Source organism: Grammomys surdaster, unplaced genomic scaffold (genome assembly GCF_004785775.1).
Source record: "Grammomys surdaster isolate TR1022 unplaced genomic scaffold, NIH_TR_1.0 126187, whole genome shotgun sequence".
Classification (NCBI taxonomy): domain Eukaryota; kingdom Metazoa; phylum Chordata; class Mammalia; order Rodentia; family Muridae; genus Grammomys; species Grammomys surdaster.
In genome coordinates, this window is record NW_021620993.1 from 3,995,791 (window position 1) to 4,022,794 (window position 27,004).

The 27,004-nt window shown below is 51.5% G+C and overlaps 1 protein-coding gene across 10 annotated transcripts in view; it reads right to left on the reverse strand.

Moving 5' to 3' along the window:
• Ablim2 (actin binding LIM protein family member 2) overlaps positions 1 to 27,004 on the reverse strand; it is a 124,095-nt gene that overhangs the window by 29,213 nt on the left and 67,878 nt on the right. For 3 of the 10 annotated variants that reach the window (XR_003710111.1, XM_028758058.1, XM_028758055.1), the window contains exons 8-14: positions 23,689 to 23,747; positions 20,252 to 20,308; positions 18,956 to 19,033; positions 16,236 to 16,385; positions 11,964 to 12,084; positions 10,048 to 10,146; positions 4,543 to 4,644 (exon numbers count right to left, since the gene is read on the reverse strand). Coding sequence is in view for 9 of the 10 variants with exons in the window: in XM_028758058.1 (XP_028613891.1) it covers positions 4,543 to 4,644; positions 10,048 to 10,146; positions 11,964 to 12,084; positions 16,236 to 16,385; positions 18,956 to 19,033; positions 20,252 to 20,308; positions 23,689 to 23,747 (666 nt within the window). In the remaining variant the exon portion in view is untranslated. Of the gene's footprint in view, positions 1 to 3,877; positions 3,932 to 4,542; positions 4,645 to 10,047; positions 10,147 to 11,963; positions 12,085 to 16,235; positions 16,386 to 18,955; positions 19,034 to 20,251; positions 20,309 to 23,688; positions 23,748 to 27,004 lie in introns of all 10 variants that reach the window. The other 7 variants (XM_028758061.1, XM_028758059.1, XM_028758062.1 and 4 more) reach the window with 5 other exon arrangements.

A 27,004-nucleotide genomic window follows, 5' to 3' on the forward strand; every position in this document is an offset into this window, starting at 1 on the left:
ACACATGTCCCATGTCCCTTGAGGACTTCTGCTAGACATGCCCCATGGGAGTACCGAGTTTCTAATGTTCTTTGTGGACACAGAGCCTACCTGACACCTGGCCTTTCACCATATCCTAGAAGAAGATTGCAAACCAAAGTGAGACTCAGTCTTCTAGGAAAGGAACCCCTGAGATGTGCAGTAAACTCTAATCTCTATCTTCAACCAGGGACTGAAGATCTGGGAATACATAAGTCTTACTCAGATGGTGGCCCTCGCTCGGATGGTGGCCCTGAGAACACAGGTGGCCAGATGAGCTTCCCTGACTGCCAGGCCCCTGCTCACTCACTCTGCCTCAAGCTCACACTTGCTTAGAGATCAAATGGTGAACTTATGGCTCTGTTCTGCACCTGGACAATCAAGCTTCTTAGGAAGTCTTTGAGGAAGCACTATTTGCCTTAGACAGTTGTGATGGCCACTGTAAAGAGTCAACCTCACCAGATCTGGATTTATCTAGAAAGTGAACCTCCAACCATGCCTTTGAGGAATCATTAGCTTCTGGGCATGCCCACGAGCAAAGGATTAATTAGGTTAACTGAAGAGGGAAGACCCACAGTGAAAGTGGGTGACCCTTCCCCATGCTGTATAAAAAGGAGAAATCAAGCCAAGCACTGTCCTTTGACACCCTTGGCTTCCTGATTGTGCCTGTGATGTGACTAGATACTTAAAACTCCTGCCACCCTGACGTCTCTGCTAAGATCGGCCACACTCTTGAGCAGTGAGCTGGAATAAACCCTGCCTTCCTTCTGTTGATTGTGTCAGGGTGTTTTATCACAGCAACAGGAAGACAACCTAAACAAAACAGATGCCTGCCTTCCTTTGAGAGACAGTGTCCAGAGAGTCCCTTCTGTTCAAGCAGCTCTGCCATTTTCAGAATTTGTCTGAAAACACTGTGAGGAGCAAAGCTTAATCCTGGCTTTCTGAAGAGAATGAACCTGAGGAAGGAAGCATTTTTCCTTGCTATGTCTCTGGATGAGGACAGCTGTGCTTCTCCCCATAACTGCCTCCCCAAGGTGACATGGTTGGACACTGCTTGTGTATGCAGATATGAGTGTATGTGCAGGTGTGTGCATGTAGTCGTGTGTGTGTGTGTGTGTGTCTGTGTGTGTGTGCCACCATGTATGAATGCAGGCGTATGTGGGTACACTGGAGTATGTGTGTATAAGTGAGTGTGCTTGCAGGTGTGTGCATGCAACTCTACTCTTGTGTGAAACACAACAGCCCACAGCTGCTGCTGAGGTGAAGACCATCCTGAAGTTTCTGTCCTGAGCAGCTGCCAAGTGCCCTGTGCCTTCTCCCTGGCAGGTGCTGCAGGTCCTCTCCTTGCAATGTCTGGTGGGACAGGGATGTTCCTGATCTTTCTCACCCCTGCCTGCTCCTCCTTCATCACACCCTACGTTGCTTCCTCTTTCTCTCTCTCTTTTTTCTTCTTTAACACAACCAGTAAACAACAAGCAAGTAGAACTGGAACTGATATCAAAATATAGTAAGGTCCCAAAATGTCCAAAAAAAAAAAAAAGACAGCTGCAGGGGACAAGAACAGAGGCCAGCTGCATATTAATGATTGCCCCATGGATTCACAAGCATCTTGCTCTCCACACCAAGTGTCACTTCTACCCAGTGGGCACAGAGGCCTGGCTATCCTCATGGCTCCCAAAAGCAAAAAATGAGACTCAGGCTTCCCAGAAGAATAACAGTAACAGAACCCAGAAGCATCCATGTCCAGTGACTTCACAGTGGAAGGAGAGCAAATGCGTCAGGGGAAAGGTGTGGCTGCTTTTAATATGCTAACTATAGGGTCTTAAGCTAAAGAAACAATCTTGTGATTCACAATGGCCCCCAGGGGCTGTTTCAAGGGGCTGTTTCAAGCTGGAGTGAGGATTAATACAATGCTGCTCAGAGTGCCTAGACCAGGCTACAGAGCTCCTCGGGGAAGGCCTGTGGTCAAGTTGCCTTGATGGAGCAAGCGCCTGGGGGAGGGGGATTCAAGTACACACACATGTACACAGGCACGCATGCACACAACATGTATCCACACACTCCCATCCAAAATTGAGGGGTGGGGAGGGCTTGTGAATACCAAAGGTCTCAAATGGATGAACTGGAAAACAAAGGCACCATGTACATCTGTATTTCCCAACGGCTTTTTAAAGGACCTTCTATGCTGCTAAAGCCTTCTGTCACTTACAGTTTGCATGGTTCACCGAGTTCCTATCCTGGGTTTGCTTTGCTGAATGCCTAGCAGTGCTCGTTAAGATCTGATTCTTTACAGAATCAACATACAGAATCCTGGGTATTCAGGGTTTCTTCAAGCCAGGATTGCCTGTGGACAGGCAACTGTCTTATGCCTAGACTACAAGGCTGGTGGCTGGTAACTGTGAACCTGACCTCCCCTGGGAGCTCAATAAAGGATTTGAACACCAACATGCTGCCTCAGTGTGGCCCTATCAGACACTGGTGGTCAATTTCCTAAGGTGATTTTCTAACCCTGCTCCTTGCCAAGGCCAACTCCACTTGGACCATGGTTAATAACCACACAGTTAAGCTGCCAAGTGGAGATGAGAGAAAGCAGTAGCCCCATAAGCCAAGCTCTATTCTGGGCTCTGGAGAGATCATGGACCTTCTCAAAGACTGTCCAGCGTGGTGTTGCAGGGGTCACCTAATGCCATGCTCCTTTCTTTGGCTGGGCCTCAGTGTCCCCACCTGTAGACTAGGGTGCTACAGTTCTGTTCCTGGTAAGAGGTGTGATAATCTTACTGCCCCCACCCACCCCTTGGGGATACAATGTGCCCTCTGCTTAGATTCTAAAAACCAGGACTTCAAGTCCTTTTGTTCTTTCTGAGAGGAGGAGGAAAGGCACAGAGCTCAGGGCCTCTCATCAGCACTGAGGACCAGACCCGACACAGCAGACCTCGCCTAAGCTGTCTAGCACTTGTCAGTGTGGGAAGCGGGTGCTTTCCTTGGGCACATCTGAACAAGAGCTGTCCATATAGGAATCTCCCGTAAGTCTCCACTGTGCACAGCCATTTACAGTTCTGAACTGTTTCCACACACATTGTTCTATGAGTACCTCATGCCCAGTCCTGGAGGAATGAGGGCGAAGGGGACAGAAAAGGCAAGGGGAAGGAAATGGAGTGGAGGAGGTGGAGGACAGAGTGAGAGGAGTCTGGTTTGCAGATGAGGAAACTGAGGCTCATGGCACTGCAGTGACCTCTTGGTTACCCAGAAATCGAAACTCTGACTCCCTTAGAGTCCTGCTTCACGGCTCAAGCAATCTTCTCCTTGTCCATCTGTCCTAGGCAGGTCCATGTGGAGAAGATGTGGGGGGTCAGAGGGATAGGGGACACCCTTGCTGCAAACCACCTCTAGCTTCTACACAATGCAAGGAACCCCATTAGCTGAGGACAAGGCCTCCCATCCTATCACAGATATTCTCAAAAGATGGGGCCTAAAGTCTCCCTAAATTGGGACTGGTTCCAAGTCATTATTTTCCAAAGATCAGGCCTGTGTCAGGGCATGGGTAAAAAGCCCCCAGTCCCTCACTGTCTCCACTGGGCCCCTCATAGTAGCATCAAAAACACCAAATAAAGGTTCTTAATTAGCACACACACCCCAGCCCCAGCCGCAGCTGCCATGCACTGGCCTCTGCACTTGTCTCCTCTCTTGTGAAGAGAGGCCTCCCAGGAGCCTACGAGTGAGTGTGCATTAATGTTCAGACAGCAGGGCCTCCCGGAGCCTCAGATCAGGACACAGCAAAAGGAGCAAGCATTCAGAAGCGAGAGGGCGCAACAGACATGCAGGCAACGCACGGCAGCGGAGTCCAGCAGACCGACCATACCGTGCTGTTTGTAGATAGGGGGTTTCCTATAGATGTTATCTTTTACGCCAGTGTCTGGGAAAGAAGAAGGAAAGAGAAGGAAAGAACGTGAGGGGGAGCAGGGAGGTGGCTGCGATGTTCTCCACCCAGTGGCTTCTGTCAGCTCCTGGCTCGCCCAGCCCGGAATTACCAGAAAAGGTTCCAAAACTGCAAGTGGCCAAGGCTGAAGCCCCATACCTCCATCAAGCATCCCCCGGTTTAAACACCACCGCAGATCAGAAGGGGACAGGAAGGGAGGTGGACAGGGAAGGCAGCAAGCAAGAACCATGGGTCACCAGGATGCAGCTAACTCAGACTTTTTTCTCCACCTTTGACCCAGGACAAAAACATTTTCTCAGTATTTATGAGGCTTGGAGAAAAATCCAAGCATGTCACTTTGGGGGGTACTGCAAACATATTGCATTCTGTGTTGTTGATTTGGAGATAAAATTTTCTAGCCCATATTGGCCTTGAACTTGTGACCCTCTTGTCTCCACTCCTAACTCAGTGCTGAGATATCTGGTATGCACCACTACACCCTACTCCATGGAGTAGCTTTTACGGAAACTCAGTGTTTGAGGATGCTCTGACAATTCAGGTGTGGCCAAGATGGTGCACGAGGAGCCAACAAGCATGCATGAACCTACCTGGGACGTGGAAGTGTCTCGGAGCCTGCTGATAGGTAGAGGAAGGAGGCCTGCTGTCGGAGTGCACTGAGAGACTCGGGGTGCTACGGCCACTTTCGCTGCCTCCAGATGGAAGAGCAGAGACAGCATATGAGGGGCAGAAAAGCAAAGCAGAAGGTGTCAGGTGAAAAGAGCTGAGCTGCAGTGAATCCTCTCTCTCCTGCCTGAAGGAAGCCCACGCTGGAGCCTTGAGCCCTATGACTTTCTGTTTCAATATGGAGTGTGCCTCGCTCTGGGGGCGGGGGGGAGGGACAAAGGGGCAGTGATTGGAAAGCCAAGAGCATGTTAGTGCAAGGGTAGTGGGCAGAGCCCAGGACTCTGGGGTGTGAACACACTCTGCAGGCTCATTATTCCTGCCTCCCTGATGTAGCTGTTGCAGGGAGGTCCTGCTTGCTCAGAGTTTTCACTGATTAACTGTGAGAACAGGACTAAGGTGTGGGAATGGGTCAAAAGCAGCCCTCACAACCACAGAGGAGGCTCTGCCTGTGTGGGGAGCTGGGGGTCAGCATCCATCAACTTGCACAGTCCCTAGATACGGCTGCTTCTGGCAAGCAAAATGAGGATGCTCTACTGCCTCCAACCTCTCTCGGCTAAAAGCTGTTCTGTGTTCCGTGAAGGAGGCTAGACGGTCAAATCACCCATCAAGGACACCTGGTGACCTGAGTGGATGCCCCGCCTCCCACCGATGCAGGATGTGATGAACAGAACATGGTGGTACTGGACATGGGATGAGGAGCACAGCTCACAGCAGGACACCCCAAGGCACAACTGTTCCCTTCCTTTAGACTTGCTGAAGTCTGCAGTAGCCGATAGGGCTACTGGCCAGGAACGGGCACTCTAGATCTAAGAAGTATGCCTTTGAATGACAATGTCAAGCAGCAGGACCCTAAGGCCAATGGGACAGAAACCTGGCCTGGATGGGCAAGAGCTAGTAAGGGACATCACAGACAGGGAGGGCCTGGCTGGAGAAGGGCCAAACCAGTGGCCACCAAAGAAGACTGATGACTCCTACTTTAGGTGTTTCTGCCACTCTGTCACTGATTTCACCTGTAAACACTGGGGGAGCTTTGGAGACTAAAGATTTTGTTCTAGAATGATACTGGCCCTCCTGACTTTGGCTGCATCAGCTAAGCTTCTGCTCCTCCTAGCAGCAGCAGGGACCTGACTTCAGCAATATGGGAAGCACAGGCTCCTTCTACACATGATGTCATGACTCTGTGTGTCACATAAGTCATGACAGACATAGTGGCTTTGAAAACACAACTGTAGGCCCTCCACCTGGGCTGGAGACTGTCCCTGCTGGGTATCACCCCTGAGCTGAGCCTCTGTGGCTTAGCCTGTCTTTCTCTATCTTGACTTCATGATCATTTCTGTCATCCCAGTTGGCTGAGGACTCTAAAATGGTCCGACATCCCTGTCCTCTCCAGAGCTTGGCCTACAGTGTGATGTCCCCTGAAATGACAAGTGGGGTTTCTACCCCTGTGTACTTGCTAGAGAGGCTACAGGTTCTCAGCTGTTCAGAGGGGCCGATACCAAGGGAGTCGAGACACAGTGTGGTGACCTTGATGACCTACGAGGACCCTGTCACACTTACTATAGAAGACTTCAACACCAGCCACCTTGGTCCCTGCCTGAGACATGGCCATCAAATCTTCCCAGTTCCCTGTCTGATCTGCAAGGCCATTCCCAGAGTCAATACCATCTACACTTTCCTGAGTTTAGGCTCAGGATCCACCTGGCTGACAAAGCACTCAGGAGGGCCAGGCCATCATGGGGCCTTTTCCTTTTCTGCAAGCATGCTTGCCTGTCTGATGTGGCTGAGAGAACACCTCACTGACCTGGACCCCACAGACCTGCCTGGAGTTGTGTTGTATGCTTTCATGGTATGTTTATGTCAGCCTCACACAGTGGGCACCATCTCACCTCTGGTGGAGGGCACTAAGCCACATGAAGTGGGCACACTGACTACTTGGAAACTAGCTTTCCTCACTGATCCTAAATGATAAGGCCCCCCAGTGTCACCCAAGGACAGGCATGGAGGCTCCTTTGTCCAGGCACATGGCTCTTTTTGAAGGAGTCATATCCAGGGTGCTTCTGACACTTCCCAGGGAAAGGTCCTGTACAAGGCCAGGTGGCCCCAGATCTGGTGTGACCCATGGCTTCTTTTAAGTCAATGTTTTGTTTTGGAATGGTTTTAGATGATTCCAAAAGGTACCCTCACTCAGGGCCTGCTTCTGAGTTCTGACACGCCTCCAGGATCTGAAATCGTTCTGTCATGTTAACTACACTTTGAGTCTAACCCACTTTTACTTGAGATATTTTCTGTCTCAGGACCCATTCAGGACATCACACCACACTCACTGTCACATCCTGCTTCTCGAAGCTGTGACCAGCATCCCTTGTCACTGAAGATCTTGACAGTTCCTAGTATCTTGACAGGGGGAGGGGAGCTATAGAATGTCCCTCAGCTGGGATTGTGAGAGACAGGGGTCATGGACTTAGGAGGAAGGTACAGAGGTGGTATCTCCTCTCTTTCACATCACCCCCGGGGCATTTGCTGCCTTCATGACCTGGGGTCAGACCTGATGCCTTGCCTGGACATGGCACCTCTCCAGGTTTTAGCTCACACTTGGCTATGCAGAGGAAGGAGGGAGTCCTGCTTACCTCTGTGACCCACTATCTCTACAAATTCTTGGGCATTCTGTGCAGAAGTCATTCCCTTGTGCTCTTATTCAGCTGGTCTTTTTGGTATAGATTTGTGGACACTGTATCATCTATGAACCAGTGACTCATCATCTATCTTCTTGTTGCAACTATGGTTGATATGGCTACAGTTGACTCTGGCAGATGAAGATGCTATAGTTGGTCCTGGCCTTAAAGATGCTGTTTGGCCCTGGCCTTGAAGATAATGTGATTAGTCCTGGCCTTGAAGATGCTACAGTTGACTCTGGCCTTGAAGATGCTGTGGTTAGCTATGGCTGTACTTTTCCAAAGTCCCACTAGAGCAAGTCTGGCTCACAACCACATGTCATGACCTTTTGAGGACCATAGCCAAGGCAGGTGTAGTTTCTACCTAGAACTTCCTCAGAGCATTGAGCACAGCTCCTGAAGCTGATGGACTAGGGCTTAGGGACCTGTTTTAGAGCTGGGAAGAGGACCCTTGGCAAGATGAGAATCACCTACTGGGTACAGTGCACATTGTGGCTTTGACCTGAGGCTCTGCCCTCCGATTCCTCTGACACTCCTTCTTCTCATGACACTAGTACTGTGGCATATCTTCTAGTCAGACCCCAGAAAAGTAACATCAGCATCACGGAGTCCTCTTATGAACCCACGTCTCCTATCTTTGCAGCTTGTTTTTATCAAGTTAGAGTCAGGCTTATACCTTACACTATCCCAACCAAGGTCTGAAATTGACAGTAATGTGCCAGTGACTTTCACCAGCCCTTCACCTGACTGTAGGTGTTGGGGGCAGTGAGACTCCAAGCCCTGAGACTCAGTGGGAGGGTATGATGACCAGGCTGGGTGGAAGATGGAAAGAAGGGAGATGGGCGAGTCCCTGCCATTCTAGTTCAGTCAGGAGAGTGCTGGACCAGGACAGCATGTCTACCTGGGAGTCTTCAACCAGCATCAGACATGAGGTGTCTCCCAAATACTGCAAAGCACCCATGAGGATAAGAAGGAATTTTCCAGAGATTCAGCAGAAGCTACATCTGTGGCTGTGTGCTACGGACAGGGTGTCCAGAGACTAGGGACAGGGTGGTCCTCAGGAGGCTCTAGGGAAGGACCTGTGTCTGGGCTTTGCTCTGAACCTCAAGCAGGCACTCATCTCGGGGTCTCGACCTCCTCAAGGCATGTTCTGAAAGGTGCTGGAGAGCCCAAGGTCACAGTCTGCCATGGAAGTCAAGTGAAGGGCAGAACTATGGGTTTCTATGCAGCCCCCATTAAGAACAGGAACAGTAGTGGTCAGTGTCTAGCACATCTTTGGTCACAGGCTGACCACGGACCCAGAGGTATATCAGGCCCACCAAAGGCAGGGCCTTACAGGTGATTGGGCAAAGGGAAGAAAGATATCAGACTTCGAGATCTGTCTGACTTCCCCAAAGTGATCAGGTTCCCTTCAGGTTCTGGGGGCACTCCTCACTCTGAGACTCCCACAGACATATAATATACATGAATTAAGGACCACGAAGCCACTCTGCTACTCTGGGGATATAGCATTGGGGCTGTGCATTGTCACTGGGAACTTAATCCCTGCTAGAGACTGGGATGTGTGGAGAGCCCATGAAGAGGCAAGGAAGACATGACAGTGCCAAGGGCTCTGCTCAGTGGACCAGGAATACAGTAAGGGATGAGAATAAAGATAGAGGAGAACGGGTCATTTACTGACTGCAAGTGATGGGAGCTGCTGGCTGCGCCTGAACCTGTGGGGAGGAATTTTCCATGGGTACCCATTGCGTGGTTATGAGAGACAGGGAACTTAATGTACCACCTAGGGACCCTTGAGAAAATCATCAACATGTTCTCTAAATCCCTAAGTGTTATTTGTTGTGTCTTTTTTTCTTTTCAGAGCCGAAGACAGAATCCAAGGCCTTGTGCTTGCTAGGCAAATGTTCTACCACTGAGCTAAATCCCCAACCTATTTGCTGTGTCTTTATCAGCTGGGCTATGTAACAAATTTCATAGCTCAACAGCCTCTCATTTCTCACAGGTCTGGAGTCATGTTCAAAGCCCAGGAGAAGTTTGTTGTTGCTGTGATTGTTGCTTTGTTTTGTTTTAGTAGTATTTCACCCTGGTCTGTTGACTGTTTCTCCACTGATCTTAAATGTGCAGACAATGCCCAGGGCCTGCCTCCTCTTTGCCTTACAAGGCCAGTGGATGAGAGTTCCTCCTTGTGACCCTTGCTCTACCTCTGTCACCCTACCTGCCTTAACATTGCTTCTTCAGACACTGCTGTATGGAGGATTGGCCATCAATATGTGAACTTGGGGGCACACAAAATTCAGTTTTTAACATGGAAGAAATCACAAGGGCATCCACACCCTCATTCATGTATATGGGTCTACAGGACATGGATTATGGCTTGGAAAGACCCAGGGGTTGGAGCCACCTGGGTTGAGTCTTGGCTCAGCCACCAGGGGGTGTGAGGCTGTGGACATCACCACCTCTCCACACCTCAGCTCCTGCTCCTGAAGGCTAACACTAACCACACCCCACCATGTAGGGTTGATGGGGGAATGTATACAATGACTCTCCCACCTCCAGCAAGGTGTTCATTGAGATGCCCCCTCCAGCTGTACTCTTAGTGACAAATCACCCTGTTTTCCTTCCAGGAACATGGACACACTGACAAGAATAGAGCCAGACACACACAACACAGGAAGTACACAGGCATGAGACACAGGGCTCTGGAAGCCATGCGGAGACATGGGACGAGCACCCCCCGCTGTGCACTGCACGCCTTACCTCGGAAGTAGGGGATGTAATGATGTCTGAACACGGATGTAGGGCTTGGGTGTTGGGACAGGGACAGACAGCTACTGGTACCAACACTCACAGTACCAGCTGCGGGCAACAGAGAGCAGTCAGTAACCCTGGGCTCCTCCACCCCAGAGCCACCAACTTGCCCTAGTCCCCACTTGGTCAGGGACATTGCCCCTCTTCTCTCCTGGGGCACCTGAAGAGGATCACCCAGAAGGCTGTGGGCCATCTCCTTCAGGTGGGGTCAGGAGATGCTGCCTCCAGACACAGGGTGGCAGCCGGAGCTTGGGACACATCTCTGGCCCTGCCCATGGCTCACTTTGGGGTGTCCTTGTGATCAAGGACAGTGGGAGGGCAGCTTCCAGAGGTCAAAGAGTGGTCTGTCACCAGCATTCTCATGGCAGTTGCCAGTCCAGATACAAAGCTTGGCCTCTGGGCTTTACCCCTGACCAAGCAATCAATAGCCAGGCCTTCCTGGTGATGCAAAGTCAGGGGTCAAGTCACACAGGTTCTGAGGGAAGGGCTCAAGAAGGCCACGCTATCCACACACCTGTTCATCCTCTCGTTCACCTAGTTCACTCACCAGCGCATCTCCAGTCTCTGACTCAGCCTTTCACTAATTCACACGCTCATTCTCTCAATTCACTCCCTTAATCACCCACTAACACATTCAGTTACTTACTCATTAACTTTCTGACTAGCCAATTCATTCATTCATTCACTCACTCGGTCGTCCACTAGCCCATTCATTTCTTTACTCATTCACTTGCTGACCAACCCATTTACTTATTCAGTCAGTAGGTTACTCACTCACTTAATCACTCACTCACTAATTCACCCAATCATCCACCAGCACATTCCTTACTCATGAGCTCTCTGACTAGCCCATTCATTCATTCATTCACTCATTCATTCATTCACTCGCTAATTTACTCACTCAACTCAGTCATCCACTAACCCGTTCATTTACTTACTCATCCATCCACTCATTCATTGCCTCATTCTCATTCCTGCAATCATTCACTTACTCTCCCCTGCACACACTCGCTCGCCCTCTTTCTTTGCACTGACTGAGCAGGATGGACCAGGCATATTGCAAGGAATCAATGAAAATGATTGCAAACAACTAAGTCGATTTTTTTTCCCACAAAGTTTCTGAAAATAAGAGCTATGATCCACAGGTGTGAAAACGGGTCATGCACAGCTGGAAGGAAGGAAGCAGCTTGGAAAAATCCCTCCAAAAGGCAGCATGTCGGTGCATGGTCCCTGTGGCTTTCACATGCCAGCTCAAAGCTGAGGAACACAATGCAAACTGGGAGCCGAATGGGAAGGGTTGGGGGGATGAGGCGACAGGGTGGGAGGCCCTGCACAGGGTTGTCTTCCAGCTGGAAGGGCATAGGGGCCTTTGCCAAGTTCTTTGATAGGATGGTTGTCTTTAGGGTTACTGAGTGATAGGTACAGCATTAGACATTGTGACTGGCTGTTCCAATGACTCTGATTCCTCAGCTCATGTCCTCCCAAACTGCCATGTGCTCACAACAGACTGTGGCTTGCTCTCCTACCTCATGTGTTATTTCACATCTGACAGCTCTGTAACTGCCCCAGAAGCCCACTCTGGTTGTTCTGTGTGGGCCTTGGGGCTGTGTGTGTCTCAGAATGTGAACTGTGGAGTCAGACAGCCCCTCTAACCTCAGGGTGACCAGCTGCCTTATGGCTGCCTGCTCCCAGGCTTGAGGCAGTCCTTTTGCTATGTCTAAGTGGCCAGACTCGCCATGGCCCCACCAGTACCACTCCCCTCGCCACTGTTCTCAATGAATAAAGAAGCTACTTTATATCAGCAAACTCATCAAGAAGTACAACCTCTTCACGGGGTCAAGATAAGTGTGGAGGGGTGTGAATACCTGGACAACTGTAGTGCTGGGGTGACCGTGAGGTTGGGGTGTAGTGTCCGAGGCTGACCGAGCCAGCAGAGCTGGGGCTGGAGGTCCTGCATTGCTTGTAGGACCGATCATCCTGATCCCCCTGGGTAGGAAGACAGTGTGAGAACACTTCCGTCAGGAGCACAGCTTGCCCTTCACCCACCCCCACTGATTTTGCCCTCTAGATCCCAGGGGCAGAAACAACACAACCCTAAAATAGGGTCTTCGAGCATAAACAGAGCACATCTAGACAGTGAGACAGGTCTGAGTCGTAGCAAGCTCCTTGGTTTGAGTATGAGCCCACTGGATACCCACCCTTCCAGTCCATCTGACCCTCCTTGGTGCAGGACTTCTGGAATGTGGTGGAAGGACCATGCCTGCATCCTCCCTGCCCTATCCACTTCCCTCCCCCTTAAACCTTCCCAGCACTCTGAACCTCTGGAACAGTTTGAGAACACTGACGTGCTCCTCACATGTGAGGGACACTCTAGGTGCTCCGTGGCACCTTCTGAGGCAGGAAGGTGCCCTCTGGGATTCAGAAGCCAGCCAACGAGACCACAAGCACTGATAACACTTAGCACTTTCTTAGCAGGAAGAGGAGCGTCTGTGAGCAGCCAGAACAGGCGACAGCAGCATGAGATGACATGGCACCATGGTTCCAGAATCAGACTGCCCATCCCTCTGTAATGTAGCCTGGTGGCCTGGGTCATGCCAGCCCTCCTAGCCTCATGTCAACCCCAAGCACCCCACAGCATCAGGGTCCCCCAGAACCCCAAGCATTGTTTGCCAGAAGAAGGACTGAGGAGGCAGTAGAGGAACCAGGCAGAAGCTCTTGCCGTAGATCTTGCTTTGGCTACAAGAAGTGAAATGCGTTGGACTGAGGAGGCAGTAGAGGAACCAGGCAGAAGCGTTACTCAGTCTGAGACGATGAGATACTCGATCTTGGGACATTGTGGGCTGGAGTGGGACACTCCCCAAGGTTGAGGAGGGCAGGAAGCAAATGGCCCCAGTTACTTGGCGTCTGGGCCCCAGTTTCTCCACTGGTAAATGGGAAACTCTTAGGAACTACCTCTGGGTTTTGTTCTGGGTAAAGGAATTAGGTATAAAGTGATTACAACAGTGCCTGGTACAGAGAGGGGGCTCAATAGTGTGCCATGCTCCTATTCCCTTCCCAGCCCTGGGCTCTGCCACACAGACTAGAGTCTGAGTGGCCCACAACCTGCACCACTGATTCTGAGAAAAAGGAGACGCCTTGGTCTGGTATTGAGAAGTTTATCTGATAGCTCAGTTCTCAGAGTGCTCAGCCTCAAGGGCCCAGAGCTTCCTGAATATCTAGTTGGGACAAGAAGTGGACCCCAGCTCACCCAAGGATGCCATGACCCAGGCCAGGATCTGCTGGGTAATACCATATCCCCAGTGTCAGTGAAGACTTGTCTGCACACACATGGGGGAACATGCAATGAGATATGATTATAAAAACAGCCAGCAGGAAGAGGCCCCCAGTGAAGTGGCTAGGGCCCTGTGGCCCTCAGGGCGCCATGCTGGTCATCTCTATAACCCTGCAGACGGCAGCACCATGAGCACACAGGGCGCAGGCGTAGGTGGTGGTTACCTCAGTCGGCGTTGGTGAGAGCAACTGAGGTGACTGTGGACACAACAGAGCAGCCGTTAGTGCACTGAGCCAGGGTTGCTTTGGGGTAAGAGGGCTGTTGGGTGACCACAGGGAACGTAGGCACCTACATTCGTGACCTGCAGCTCTAACTAACAAGGTGCCCCAGCACAAGAGGTGGCTTGGTGCTGTTTGAGCCAGCTCCTTCCTCCACTCAGCCCACCAGATGGCATCCACACTCCAGAGACCATGAGTTCAAAAAGAAAGCTGTTGGTGGCTCGTGGACCACTGCAGCTACACCTTCTGGGCTCATCACTTTCATTTTCTCTGGAGAGGATAGATGGGGTGGGGCTCAGTGGAAAGAGGGTAGAGAGCCAGGAGAGAGCTGGGAGAGAGCCAGGAGACAAAGGCTCAGAAAGGTGGCTCCAGTCCTTATGTTTCTAGCCAATGGCTCCTCTGCTAGAAGGGTGGCCGTTCCATCTTGTTCTTGACACCCAGAGAGCGGGGTCCAGAGGCAGCTTATCTGGGCCCATGTGAGTCCTAGCTGAACCTCATTTGGCCTTGGCTTTTTTTAGGTGTGACTGAGAAAAATCACTCCCAGGGGCTGGGCTATGATATAGGGACAGAAATATAAAACAAGAACAACAAAAACCAACCCGCCTCTGTTCATGAGAATGGTCCAGAGGGATGAGGCAGCGAGACAGTAAGGAAGCCATCAGCTACTCTATATGTGATGTACGTGACAAGAGTCCTGAGGTTTTCTATATTGTGTTGCCCTACCATCCTGGACCACAGGAAGAAGTAGCATTTTAGTGGGAATATTCCTTCCCCAGGGCAGCCCGGTACTGACCTCTGCTGAAGCGAGTCTCACAAGCAGTATGGCAGAAGGGACAAGCTTGTGACAGGGCAGATATTAGAGAGGATGACACATACATACACTCCCATGCTATCCCACTGCCCTCTGAAGGACAGACTTCTAAGTCAGGACTATCTGTGGGTCACACAGTCTTGATATTTCGAAGGTGTTGTCTCAGATGCTGAAAAAAAACCTGAGAAGTTTCCAGACCCTGTGTCCGCAATTCTATGCCTACACTTGAGAGGGAACATTGTGTGCCCTGGATATAGGACAATGCTGTCAACAGGCTGTGGGCTTGCATATCAATGCTGCTCACTGCAGCTTTCCCCACCCACCATGGCTTCCTGAGGCCACTGAAGGAATGTCAACGTTCCATTCAGAGAGGGCCTTGCTGGCCTCCTGAGGCTGAGTCCAGTGGGACTTGAACCCAACTCTGAAGCCTGAATTCCATGTCCCTGAGGATCAGCCGTGGAATAGCCAGTATGTGGTCTTTAGGGAAGAAAAGCCAGGCTTTGGATCTCAGAGGGACACAGTCAAGTTGTGTGACCTCTGACCCTCTCCAGTTGCCTGCTGCCCAAAGGCTAGATGTGGGCTGATGAAGCCCACAGCCAGCTCAGGTAGCAGGTAGGTGGTGCAGTAGTCACAAGGTCGGTGCCCTTTCCTCCTCAGGCATACACATCCTGATATGTATGTCTGATGGTCCTTTTGCTCTTCTTGGTCCCTAAGTGGTCCTCAGAGCCTGCAGGCTTGTCTGGGGGCTATAACTACAGGCTTCTCAGTGCCAAGAGGAGTAATTCAACATTACTATGTAAGTACAAACTCCTGAGTCTCATGCCCCACAAGGTCTTGCTGAAGCCACAGAAGGGAGTCAAAGAGGCATGTGTTAGGAATGACCATTTCCCTGCTCCAGTTCAACATTTGTCCTGAGCTCCACACAGCCAAAGACACACTAAAATCTAACAGAAGGAAATGACACTCTATAGGAACTGTGTTCATTGGAAACAGGCAGCTTGAATAAAAACATCACCAATACATGCCGCGGTGGTTTTAATAGCAATGGCCCCCAGATACTCATGTGTATGACCATAGGGAGTGGCACTATTAGGAGACGTGGCCTTGTTGGAGAAAGTTTGTCACTATGGAGGCAGGCTTTGAGGTCATATATGCTCAAGCTAAGCCCAGTGTGGCACACTTCTGCTCCTGCTGCCTGCTGATCAAGATGTAGAACTCTCAGCTCTTTCTCCAGCATCATGCCTGCCTGTATGCCACCATGCTTCCTACCATGATGACAATGGGCTAAACCTCTGAAACTGTAAGCCAGACCCAATTAAATGTTTTCCTTTATAACAGTTGCTGTGGTCATGGTATCTCTCCATAGCAATAAGACTCTAATTAGACAGATGCTTCTATTTTCAGGAGACTGGGGAATAATGACACAAACTGTTCAACCAGCCTAGGAATGGACCCATAGAGGAGGTGCTGGTCTGGGAATGTGGGCTCAAGGTCATATGGTCCAGAGAGAGAAGATGACACACTTCATCATCATAAAACACTCAGAGGCTAAGAAAATGCAGACATTTGCAGAGTGTGTGTCCCTCTCTCAAGCTCTGCCCGCCTCCACTTCACTCTCAGACTCATTTCTTCCGTGAGGGGGCGTGGTTGAGTGGAAGTATCTTAAGATGGACATGTTATCTGGGGGCGAAGAAGCAGAGCATGTTGGCAAGGACTAGACTCCATCCACATGAGCCAGCACTGGGGAAAGCATGCAACACATGGTGATACCCCGTACCTCGCCATAGCTCTGCCTGTCCCCCACGGCCGAGTGGCTAATGTAGGGTGAGTAGGAGATCATGTCGGGGCGGTCGATGTTATAGATTGCCTTGCTTTTGGGAAGAGCAGCCAAGTCCCTGTAGTCCAGGATCTCATCGCCAAGCTTTGCCTGATGAAGGAGAGAGCAGAGGAGGGGTCACTGATGACACATGCCAGGCCAGAGCCACTCCACAGCCAGCAGTGAGGATGGCCTGGGCTTGCAGGGATCCAGCAGGGTGTAAGCACACCGAGCCCTCAGTGAAGGTGGGGCAGGGATGCAAAGCCGAGGACCTGACCACAAGGATAGCCCTGGAGTCAGACACTGAAGCCGTTGGGTTGTGCCCATAATGCATTAATGCAGGGCCTGGCAGTGAGACTCAGACTATAACCTAAAACCACACATGGTTACAGGTATATAACATGAACATATATCACAGATGTACATGCACACAATCCCCTACTCACATCAGAGTACACACAGAGCGTGCTTGTCTAAGGCGATGAGGGGATGCACCAGTAACACCCATTCCACATAATAGCACACACCTGCTGGCTTACAACACAGTCCCATATATATGCACAGCTACTTGCACACCAGGGCTGGCTCTTACAAACTTGCACACTTGTGCCACACATACACGTGACCGTGCACACACATAAGCATAACTCATCTTGCCCACATCGTCCCACAACAGCCACATCTGCACACTTGTTCTCATCCTCTCTCCCCTCGTCTCAGAAGTTTTGAGCAAGTGCAAAACAGCAGCAAGATGGCGGCTCAGCATTTGACGGGGTGCTGGGATGTGACCCGCTGAACTCACTGACTGTGAGGTGCTGTGAGCCACCATGCTGGCTCAGGTGAGGTCCACCTGGCTGCTGCAGCTCCTGCTCATTCTGTCCACCCTCCTCAGACAGTGTCCCCTGCACCCATACTCACTCTGGGGTCCCGCCTATCCCTCTGACTCGAGGAGCACCTCAGCTCTTTCCCACCTTCAGCCCAGCTCTGGGATAATCCTTCCCTGCTCAAGTCTAACTTCTACATCAGCCTTTGTGCGGCTTCCCCTGCTGGGATTCTGAGACAAACCATCAACAGCCACAGCAGATACTGAACTGGACCAGAGACAGAAACTCATAGAGGTCTGTGGCAGGGATGCTCACAGTATTCCCATCTATACAGACGAAGAGTCCAGAGCTCAGAGAGGTTGGGCAATTTGCCCAGAGTCACTCACCTAGGAAGGTATGGTAGCATATACCCCACAGTGTGCACAGTACTACAGTGTGCAGTGACTGGGCTTTCACTTCATGACCACGGCTGCCACCAGAAAGAGGCGCCAAGATACTGTTCACTGCGGCTTCCCATTGCTGAACAATAAGTCACATTTACTGTGAGAAAAGCAACCTTAGGTCACAGTCCCGAGAGCCCCAGCTGCAGAGCTCACTGGATAATGACGGAGATCAGTTCCCCTTCCCTCCGGCCACTGCTATTTTGTGTAAACAAGAGGCAGGGGTTGGAGTGTGACTCAGTTGCTAGGGACTTGCCCAGCACGTACAAGGGCCTGGATCCCGTCCCTGGCAACAGCATATGCCAGCCATAGTGCCACACACCTGTGAATCCCAGTGCTCAGGAGGTGAAGGTGTGCTCTCAGTTCTTTCTCTGGGCCTGGAGCTGTAGAGGGAGCCTCACACGACAAGCCTTAGGAAGCCCTGGACCACCGGTGAGGTTGGATTCAACCCAGCTTATGAATAAGCCTCCAGAGGCCCACAGAGGAAAACACCTTGCCTAGGGTACACAGCCAGACTCCAGACCTCACAGGCACAGGCTGAGACTCAGCACAAGTGGGCTCAGAGGGTTCTGGAACCCACTCACTCCACACTGTAGTCACAGTGATCCCAGGAAAGACGCTTGCTGTTACCATCATCAGAATGACCGTCTGCTAAATGTTATGGGAGGATGTGAGCTGAAGACAGGCGGGGGAGAGTAAACCTCATCTCCCTACCATGCTACCTAAGATCCAAGGCCGGGCCAGGAGAGCCAGGGGCAGATAGCAAAAGGGACTTGCCCCTTGTCTCCTGCCTTCCCTCCAGTCCTGGAGCTTCTTGAGCCACTATGCTGTCCTTCAGCTTATGCCTCAGGACTCTTAATGACAAACCTCAACACTCACACATGGTGCTGAAACACCAATGGCCTCCTGTCTCAAACCTGCCCTCTGAGGCAACAGTTAACAACTTTTTAAAATGGGTCCAATCGTTTTTATATTTATATGGATAGTCTCATGCATGTACACACACACGCACGCATGCACACACAAGCATCTCCAGTACACTTCTCTTGAGGAGCTGGGTAGGAGCCTTCTTTGTTCACAAGTGAGGACCTGCACAGTGGCTCAGGCAAACAACATCCTTCCTTCAAGTGCCTGTGGCTCACTAAGTGCAGGCCAGCCATGCCCTCCTGTAGTGCTATGACTGCATCTATGCACGATGCTCCTCCGCTAATCACCAGCCAGTTAGGGAAAAGGTCTGTGTGCCAGGCCACACAAATGTGTTTAGGTCTTGGGTTCTGTGTCTCTCTCCAGTCTGTAGCCATTTCTTCCCCAAGGGAGTGCTGAGTGACCACTGTCAGCAGACTCTGTAGTCCCGACAGCACTGGCCCAGTGGTGACCCCACCACCAACCCACAGCACTCTCCATGACCCTCACTTACGTAGATCACACGGCTTGGGGACCCTGACGTGCTGGAGGCAGGCACAGAGACAATGCTCTCCGAGGAAGTCCTGGTTTCCTAGAACAGAGATGTACAGGTTGACCTGGAGTGGAGTGGTGCCCTCAGGAACCTGGTATCTCCAGGATGCAGGCAGGAATGCCAGTGAGCTCAGCAGGTAGAAATTTGTCCCTTTTTGTGGGTTGATGGAAGTATCAGAACAAACATACACTGAAGCTGCCACAAACACAACAGGCCATGTGAGGGTGAGGTGTCCACAATCTGATGCCCACTGAAAGCTTGCAGCATCCCAAGGGATGCTGGAGTGAGGTGATCCTGTCTCTGGGGATGGAGGCAGGTGGCCATGTGTAGCATCCCTTGATCTCCACGGCACAGGGAAGCTCTGTTACTCCTCTCCCTGGATGAGCTTCAGTCCTCTGCTTCTCTGATCTGACTCTCAGGCCCCTCTCAGCTGCTCCTTCCTCTTACCTAGGCTCTGCTCTAGTGATGTGTGATGTCACTCACTTCATATACAGCCTCCTCCTAGTCTCGGCTGCTGACAGTGGCCCAGCCCTCCTCAGACAGCCCTCCTCAAGCCTTCGGCATCTTCATTGCCAGCTCTAGCTCCTCCTTCTCCTCAGACACACAGACCTGAATTCCCCACAGCTGGCCACCCTCCACCCCTCTCCAGCTCTAATGTCCTGCCCCAGGCCCAGTCTTCCATGCCTCCTTTTCACCTCATCTAAGAGGTGAATTTCCACCAGTGTCACTGCCTCTCAGGAGGCAGGAGTTCTGACCCCTTGACCTTTAACCTCTTGTCCTCCATTGTGTATCATCTTCAGTGACCCGTACCACCTCCAACCCTGCCTTGTTTTCCCCATGAGGCTCTTCCTTGCCTCTGGCATCTGTCATGTTCCTGATCTTGCTGCAGTTTTAACCTACCCTAGGACCTCAGTGTATGACTTTGGGCCACTGGATGAATCTAAGCCAATCTGCTTGGGGTCATCATAAGAAGAGTTTAGAACATGAACACACACACACACACACACACACACGTGAGAAAACAAGAAGATGCTGCTGCCAAGTCCAAGCAGAGAGGCTTCAGGAGGAGCCAGCCTGCCATCACGTGAGGCCCGGACTCCTGCCACAGCGGGCCAGGAAAGGGTTGAAGCCTCCAGGCTGGAAGAACCAAGTCAGACTGGTGGAGGCCTCCCCTCCTGAGCTCCTCCTACACAGCATGACACCAGCAGCAACAGGCAGACAGCAGACGTGTCACACAGGGCAGGAGGAGGCACAAACCTGTAAGGCACAGGGCAGGGTGCCCGGGCAGGGCTGGCTGCAAACAGAGTTGTGCATCTAGAAGGGAGAGAGGAGGGACGGCGTGAAGCTTCCCTTGAGATCACTGCCATCCCCTCTGTAGGTCCTGTGCTCTGGACCCAAGCCCTGTATTTCCTGTAGCCTTCAGACCCTCATCTTGGAGTTACATTGACAGGTGCCAACTCAGAGGGCCTGCCTGACCCTGGGACCACAGGCTTCTGGGGCTGACAGGGATGGAATCACCTCATATCATTTGCTGATTCAGAAAAGGTGGCTCCCTCACACCTGTAATCGATGCCTGGAAGACAGGGCCTGCACTACAGTGAGAGACCAAGTGACTACTATGCTCTACCGACCCTAGGTGACACCTGCCTGGAGTTCCAGCTTTGAAAATGTCCCCTTCATTGTAAAGTGACAAAATAACCAAATAGGGTCCTGCCGGTCCTGCCCATGGTCTCTTTGTACCATGGGCTTCAGCCACCCTGAGGTAATGTGGGCCCTCCTGTACTCGGTGCCCAGCTATATAGGGGAGGACAGAGGACAAAACCTAATTCCCTGTCAGAGCTGAGGTGACTGTCACCAGGGCACTATCCTGACTCCACCCCTGCCACCCCTGCCCTGAAGTCTGTCCCACAAAGACCCACGGTGAACCTCAGCACCTCACTCTCCAGTCATTGCCTTGCTCCCAGCCACAGAGACCTGGAACTTTCAGGGACTCCACAGGCCTCATTCACCCCTTAATTCCAGATACAAAATTTCTGAAAACACATGGTAAATGGGTGCTGTTCTAAAGATACCATGATGCCTGTGGACACTGGGTGCTGTGCTAAGGATGCCATGACACCTGTGGGGCAGGGTAGTCACGACTAGATCTCCTAATGTCCACTCTACATACTCCAGATGCTCAGGACCCTGCATCCTGTGGTTCTTGTTCACAACATACTCCCTGCCTGTGTGGAGGAGAGACAGCCATGCAATTACTGTGGCTTTCCAGGCAACAAGGAAGGCCTGTGTTTCCTCCTGCTGGCTGGCCCTGCATAGACAGACTAACCAGGAGCCAGGGTCTTGCTGGAGAATGAGTCCCCTGACTATCCTGCAGATGTCCAAGGGCCCGCATCAAGAGACACTTGTTAAAGTGACTACTAAATCCAGAATAGGCAAGCTATTTCTCATCGCTGGGTAGAAAGGAGGTGTGGCCTCCATGCACTGACATGTTTCAAGGGTCAATAACACAGGTGCCACCTCCAGGTGCCCTGTTCCTCAGGGACAGGAGTCTTTTTAAGCCAATCAGGCCTGCTTGACTATGCTTACTCGGGAGCTGCTCACATAGGGAACAACAGAGGGCAGGAGTCTGTCCCCTCTACCCCCACACCAGGCCAGAAGCAGCTAGCCCTGGAGAAACTGGGCTCAACACCAAGAAGCCAACTGGTCTCAGGATGGCCAGCCTCTGCCCCAAATGTTGGCTGAAGGAGACAACCTCCATTCCTAAACTACTCATTTCAATAGCTGTACAGACCAGACAGCCCTGGAAGCAGAGCCTTCCTGCACAGGCCCAGGAAAACAAGGCTGCCTTCTTTCCTGGCCTGGCAGCACCCACTCCTCAGGGCCTTCCATCTGGCCAGGGACCAGAGAAAGTGAGGAAGGCTGTTGTCTCCTGCAGCTGCTGTGGGGCATGAGCCACCTACCCTGTCCTTGAGCCTGGCTGGGGGAAGGAAGGCAAGCAGAGTATCAGCTCTTTCCTAGCTCTGTTCAGTCACAGGTCAGGATGCTTCCCTGAGCACACGCATGTGTGAGTATGTCTGGGGCCTTTGGGCATGCCAGGCTTCCTCCTTCTTCTGAACTGTTGGGCTCCACAGGGGACCCTACAGACAAGATGGAGTTAGACTCTATGGTCACATCGTCACTGGTCATGACTGAGGGCAGGGATGCCCTGGGTGGGAGATTCATCGTGCAGAGAGAAGTAGCCACTGGGAAAGCAGATCAGACAATGTGGTGGTGCTCAGTGGTCTCCTACCGGAAAGCCACGGTAAAGGCTTAATAGGATGATAGTGCAGTGAGACAGAGTCACTGAGCTAGGGGTCGGTGGGTGGGGTAGGAGTGGGTAGGGGATGGGTGGGTGGGTGGGGTGGGGTGGTATATAAACTCCTCACAGCCAAAGGCAGAGCTGCTGAGAAGATTCTGGAGAGCGCCCTGCTGGTCTCTGTGCTCCTCCCTACTGCCTGCTTATCCTGCTTCTGTTACAGCCAGGCTTCCTCTTTCTTCCTCCCCCTCTTCTTCTTCTTCCTCTTCCTCCTCCTCCTCCTCCTCTTCCTCTTCCCCCCTCTCACTACTCCTTCTCCTTCTGTTTCTCTTTCTCCTCCTCCCATTCCTCTTCATCCCCTCTCCTTTCTGCTTTGTACCATAGCCACCCAAGAAGGAAGGCGGCGTCTTGGAAACTTCTCTAGCTCTGCTCCCAGGGCCTGGGTTTGATCTCTGTACAGGCTCTGGCACACCCTCCTCCAAATGCTGTGCTTCCTTCACATCCAGAATGGCTATTGTCTCTCCATCTCTCAGCCATAACCCTGCTGCCTGGCACATAGCAGGGCACCTGTGGGGTTCAGAACCAGGCCCTTCCTAGAAGCTGACCTTTGCTCTCAGCTCCTAGGAGGTCACATTTCTCTCGCCTCAGCAGCGGTTGTGTTTAGGGAGGGCTGGCCTCACGGGATCATCTCATGGTATGGGTGGTCATATTAGGAAGACCAACCTGTGCCCTAGGGCAAAAGCCTCTGGCCACAGAGGAGCAGTTGACTCTTGAGCTTAATGGGTCACACAGCTTCTTTGCCAGAGCCCCAGTAGAATCTCAGGCATAGAGTTTGCCTGGTTGGCAGTGCTCTGTGTGCCCTGTCCTACTGTCCTACAGTGCAGGAGGGTGACACCTCCACAGGGAGAAGAGAGCAGAATCATTGCACTGGGCCTTGCTGCATGAGTACATGTCCACCTCCACAGGGAGAAGAGGGTGGAATCTTTGCACTGGGACTTACTGGGTGTTCTGACCATCCTGCCCTCAAGAACTTGCCCTGTGACAGGCAGGCCAGCCATCAATGAGGGTATGAGGACTGTCAAGCCAAGATGCAGTTTGAACCTGCAAATTTTCTGATGGCCATAAGGACTATCTGGGGGTCCCTCAAACGGACATGGCCATCTTCATTTACTGACTGGACAAGAGGATTGGCAGGGATGGACCATCTGGTCTCCTTGGGGCCCCATTAGACCTGCATGATGGCTCACTGACCTACCTGTTCCCTCATCTGTGGCCCTTGGTCCCCTGAGCCTGGATGTCCTATGACACCGTCTGAGAAGCATGGGTAGGCTGGCCTGTATCTCTCCCTCTAGCCTGCATGTGAAGAAGGACACACAGGGAAGCCACAAATCTTACCAACCTTGCCCTTATCTTCAGTCCTGGCTGCTTGTCGACATGCCGGGTGCCAGATGGAGGAGCCTGTAGACAGATTCCCAAGAGGAGGCGATCAGAGCATAGTTCTGGATATGCAGTCAATGCATGAATACCTGCTCAGTGTCCTTTGCACAGGCTCCACGCCTCCCCTCTGTGACACTGAGATCATAGCACCTGGCTGGAGCAGCTTGGCTCATGTGAAGCAAGGGCATGAGGGAAAGGGGAGAACTTCCTAATGTGGGCCAGTCACTCCTAAGGTTAGCCATGGGGGTTTCAGAGAGTGTGGGCACACAGCTCAGCCTAAGATGGCCAGAGGGATATTCTCAGAGGTAGAATCAAGTACAGAGGTGGGGCTGGGGAAGACATTCTCATAGCTAGGACACCATGAGGGTCACAGCACCCACACATGCCAGAGCTTTGATCATAGCATCAGTAACACATCAGACATCACCTTCACAGACAGCAGGTATGGGGAGCCAAACAGAGGACCTCAGGGTGGCCAGGAATGCTTGGCTTCCACACAAGACCCTAGTCATAGGCTTCAGCTTCCCGGAGCTGAAATAAGTGCTACTAGCCTGGCCAGACCCTCATTACGGTGTGGAAAACCCATGCCTTAGAGGGCAGGCTGGATTCCTTAACACAAAAAGCCCTGACAGGTCCCAATGCAATGATTGGACTAGCTCAGACTGGTGAAGGGAATCTTTGTTTTCTGAGATGACGGCACCTCCATGTGAGCACGTGTCCCAAAGCCACTGTCCGTGCTTGGCATTAGCCACCCCTCTGTCTAAGGGCTCCATTTATGGTTACAGTGGAGCCTCTGCAGAGGGCCTCCAACTGGGCAGCCACAGTGGCTGGCCTGATTCTCAGGATCTCGCCTTGGGGACAACAGGCGACAGTGGGGATGATCTGACATCATCCCAGGGTGTGCCTCAGAAAAGGGAGGCCTGTCTGACACACAGAGTGGGATGCCTCTCTGTCGTTACTCAGCACTGGTCTGTGGACACCACCTAACCTGCTACCACATCTGTACCCTGCCTAGCCCTGCTCCACTGCCCCTGCGACCCCAGGAGAAAGAATCAGTGCCCAAAGAGATGAAATAGCAACACAAGCTATCCTCACTTAGCCCACAGATCACACCCACCCTACTGTTAGTCCCTGGCATCTCACTCATGCCAATGTCCCCTGATCATCTCCTCTGGGATAAAGCAAAACCTTTCAACTCACCTGCTTCTATATCTCCTGCTAGCCCTGGGCAAGGACTGAGAGGTAAGCTCTCTCCTCTTGCTGCATCTAGTCTGGTAAGGACCAGCTCACCAGGCTTAGCCAGTTCTCTGTCACCCTCAGCTTAGATGTAGGCTCCTGACTGGCTATTCTACTGTCTTCCTATTCACTCATTCATCTGCGGGCAAGCCAAGTCCTGACCACACCTCCTCCAATCAGCACTTTGAGCCTTGCTGCTGGTGCATCTGGGTCCCTTGGCCTCACACCATCTCCCTCTGGCTGCTGCTCTGCAAGGTGGGCTAGCCTGACTGTCCTATCTGTTCCCAACACTCAGTAGGAACTGGAAGACACAGTTCCTTGTTCTTTAAACTCCAATCAATCTAGACAAGGCTGTGACCTTTGTCTAGTCCTTGACCTCTGCTCCTACTTAGCCCAGTTTTAGCCAGAATAATGCAAGTCACTGAAAATCTTTCCCTCCTGGCCACCTTTACTGTTGGGTGACATTCTTTGTTCATCTCTGGTGACAACCTTGCTCTGATTTCAGTAAGGATACCCACCCTAGACGTATGTGCTGGTTAGTTTTCCTTGTCCACTTGACACAACCTAGAATCATCGAGAATAGTTTCACCTGAGGAATTGTCTAGCTCAGGTTGGTCTTACATGTTAACTGATGTAAGATGACTCAGCCCATCATGGGGGGTGTCATTCCCTGGCTTTGGGTCCTGGGCTGTATAAGAGCAGAGATGGCTAGCTGAGTGCTAAGCAAGCAGGCAGCACGTGCACATTCGTTTCTCTCTGATCCCGACTGTGGGCGTGACTGACTACTTTAAGTTCCTGCCTCAACTTCCCCACAATAATGCGCCAACCTAGAGTCATGAACTATTAGCCCTTTTCTCCTCTATGATCAGGATTTTTTTTTAATCACAACAGCAGAAATGAAACTAGAATATTATAGTTTCTCCCTTAAGATCAAGGGGTTCAGAACATGCTACTCCAACATGTGGCCAGCAGCGGCATGTGTCAGCCATGGTCTCTGTGGCAGAAAGATCACTTTGAGCTGGTTACCTGGGGACACAGAAAACTCAAGAATGACATGACAGAAAGGAGACTACTGCAGAGGGGAAGTGCAAATCTGTATAGAAGTCACTGTAGGGGAGTACACCTCACCTGGCAGATGGGGAGTCAGCAGGATCCCATCACTGGGAAGCTGTGATTAGGTCTCCTTCCTCTATTTGACATCTTCCCGACATTTTTTTCTCTTGGCTAAGAATGTGGTATGTCAGCCAGAAAATCAAAGCTGCCCTCTGAGATCCACCCTGGAGATGTACTGTCATCCTGACTCTCCAGTCCATACACAAGGGACACTCATTCATTTGCTTCTGTCTGCCCTTTACTCTTCGCTTACCTTCCCTTACAGGGGTCCCCAAGGGTGAAGAGAACACTGTATTTTTCTCCCCTACAAGGCGCACTGCCTCCCCTACTCTTCTGTCAACCAACAAGAAAGACTTGAGGGAACACTGGGTGTTCTGATTGGAGTTTAATGACAACCACAAGACACTGTCTGAAAGGGTTCATCTGGGAGGAGACGCCAGACAGCTGTGCGGCCTGGCCTGGTCTCCAGCCCAGGAGCCCCAAAGACCCCTTCTCCTTTATTAAACTGTAACGTCTAATGTAGACTGTTGCTGAGGCTATGACTTCTGACCAAGCTTGCACCAGGTCACTACTGAACACTTTTACCCAAATGACATCATTCCAAATGACGTCATATCCAGTAGAGTTTTAAGGTGAAACCATGTTGTTTCTTTGACCTTCTAAGAGACAGGATTAGAAAGGGATAGCCATAAACTCTGCCTCGGGCCTGCTAGGCCGGCATGCTCCTAAGCAGCCTGTATGACTGGTGTTAATCCACCAGCCTGCATCAGTTGGTTGCTCTGTCTCCCATACTGCCTCGGGGCAGGAAGTGACCCGACAATGCCATCACCTGCCACCCCTGCCATCAGCAGTCTCACTAGGTCTGCACCATCATGCCTTCGCTCAGCTGTGGGACACTCGTTCTATTTTAGGGAATAAAACATCACGTG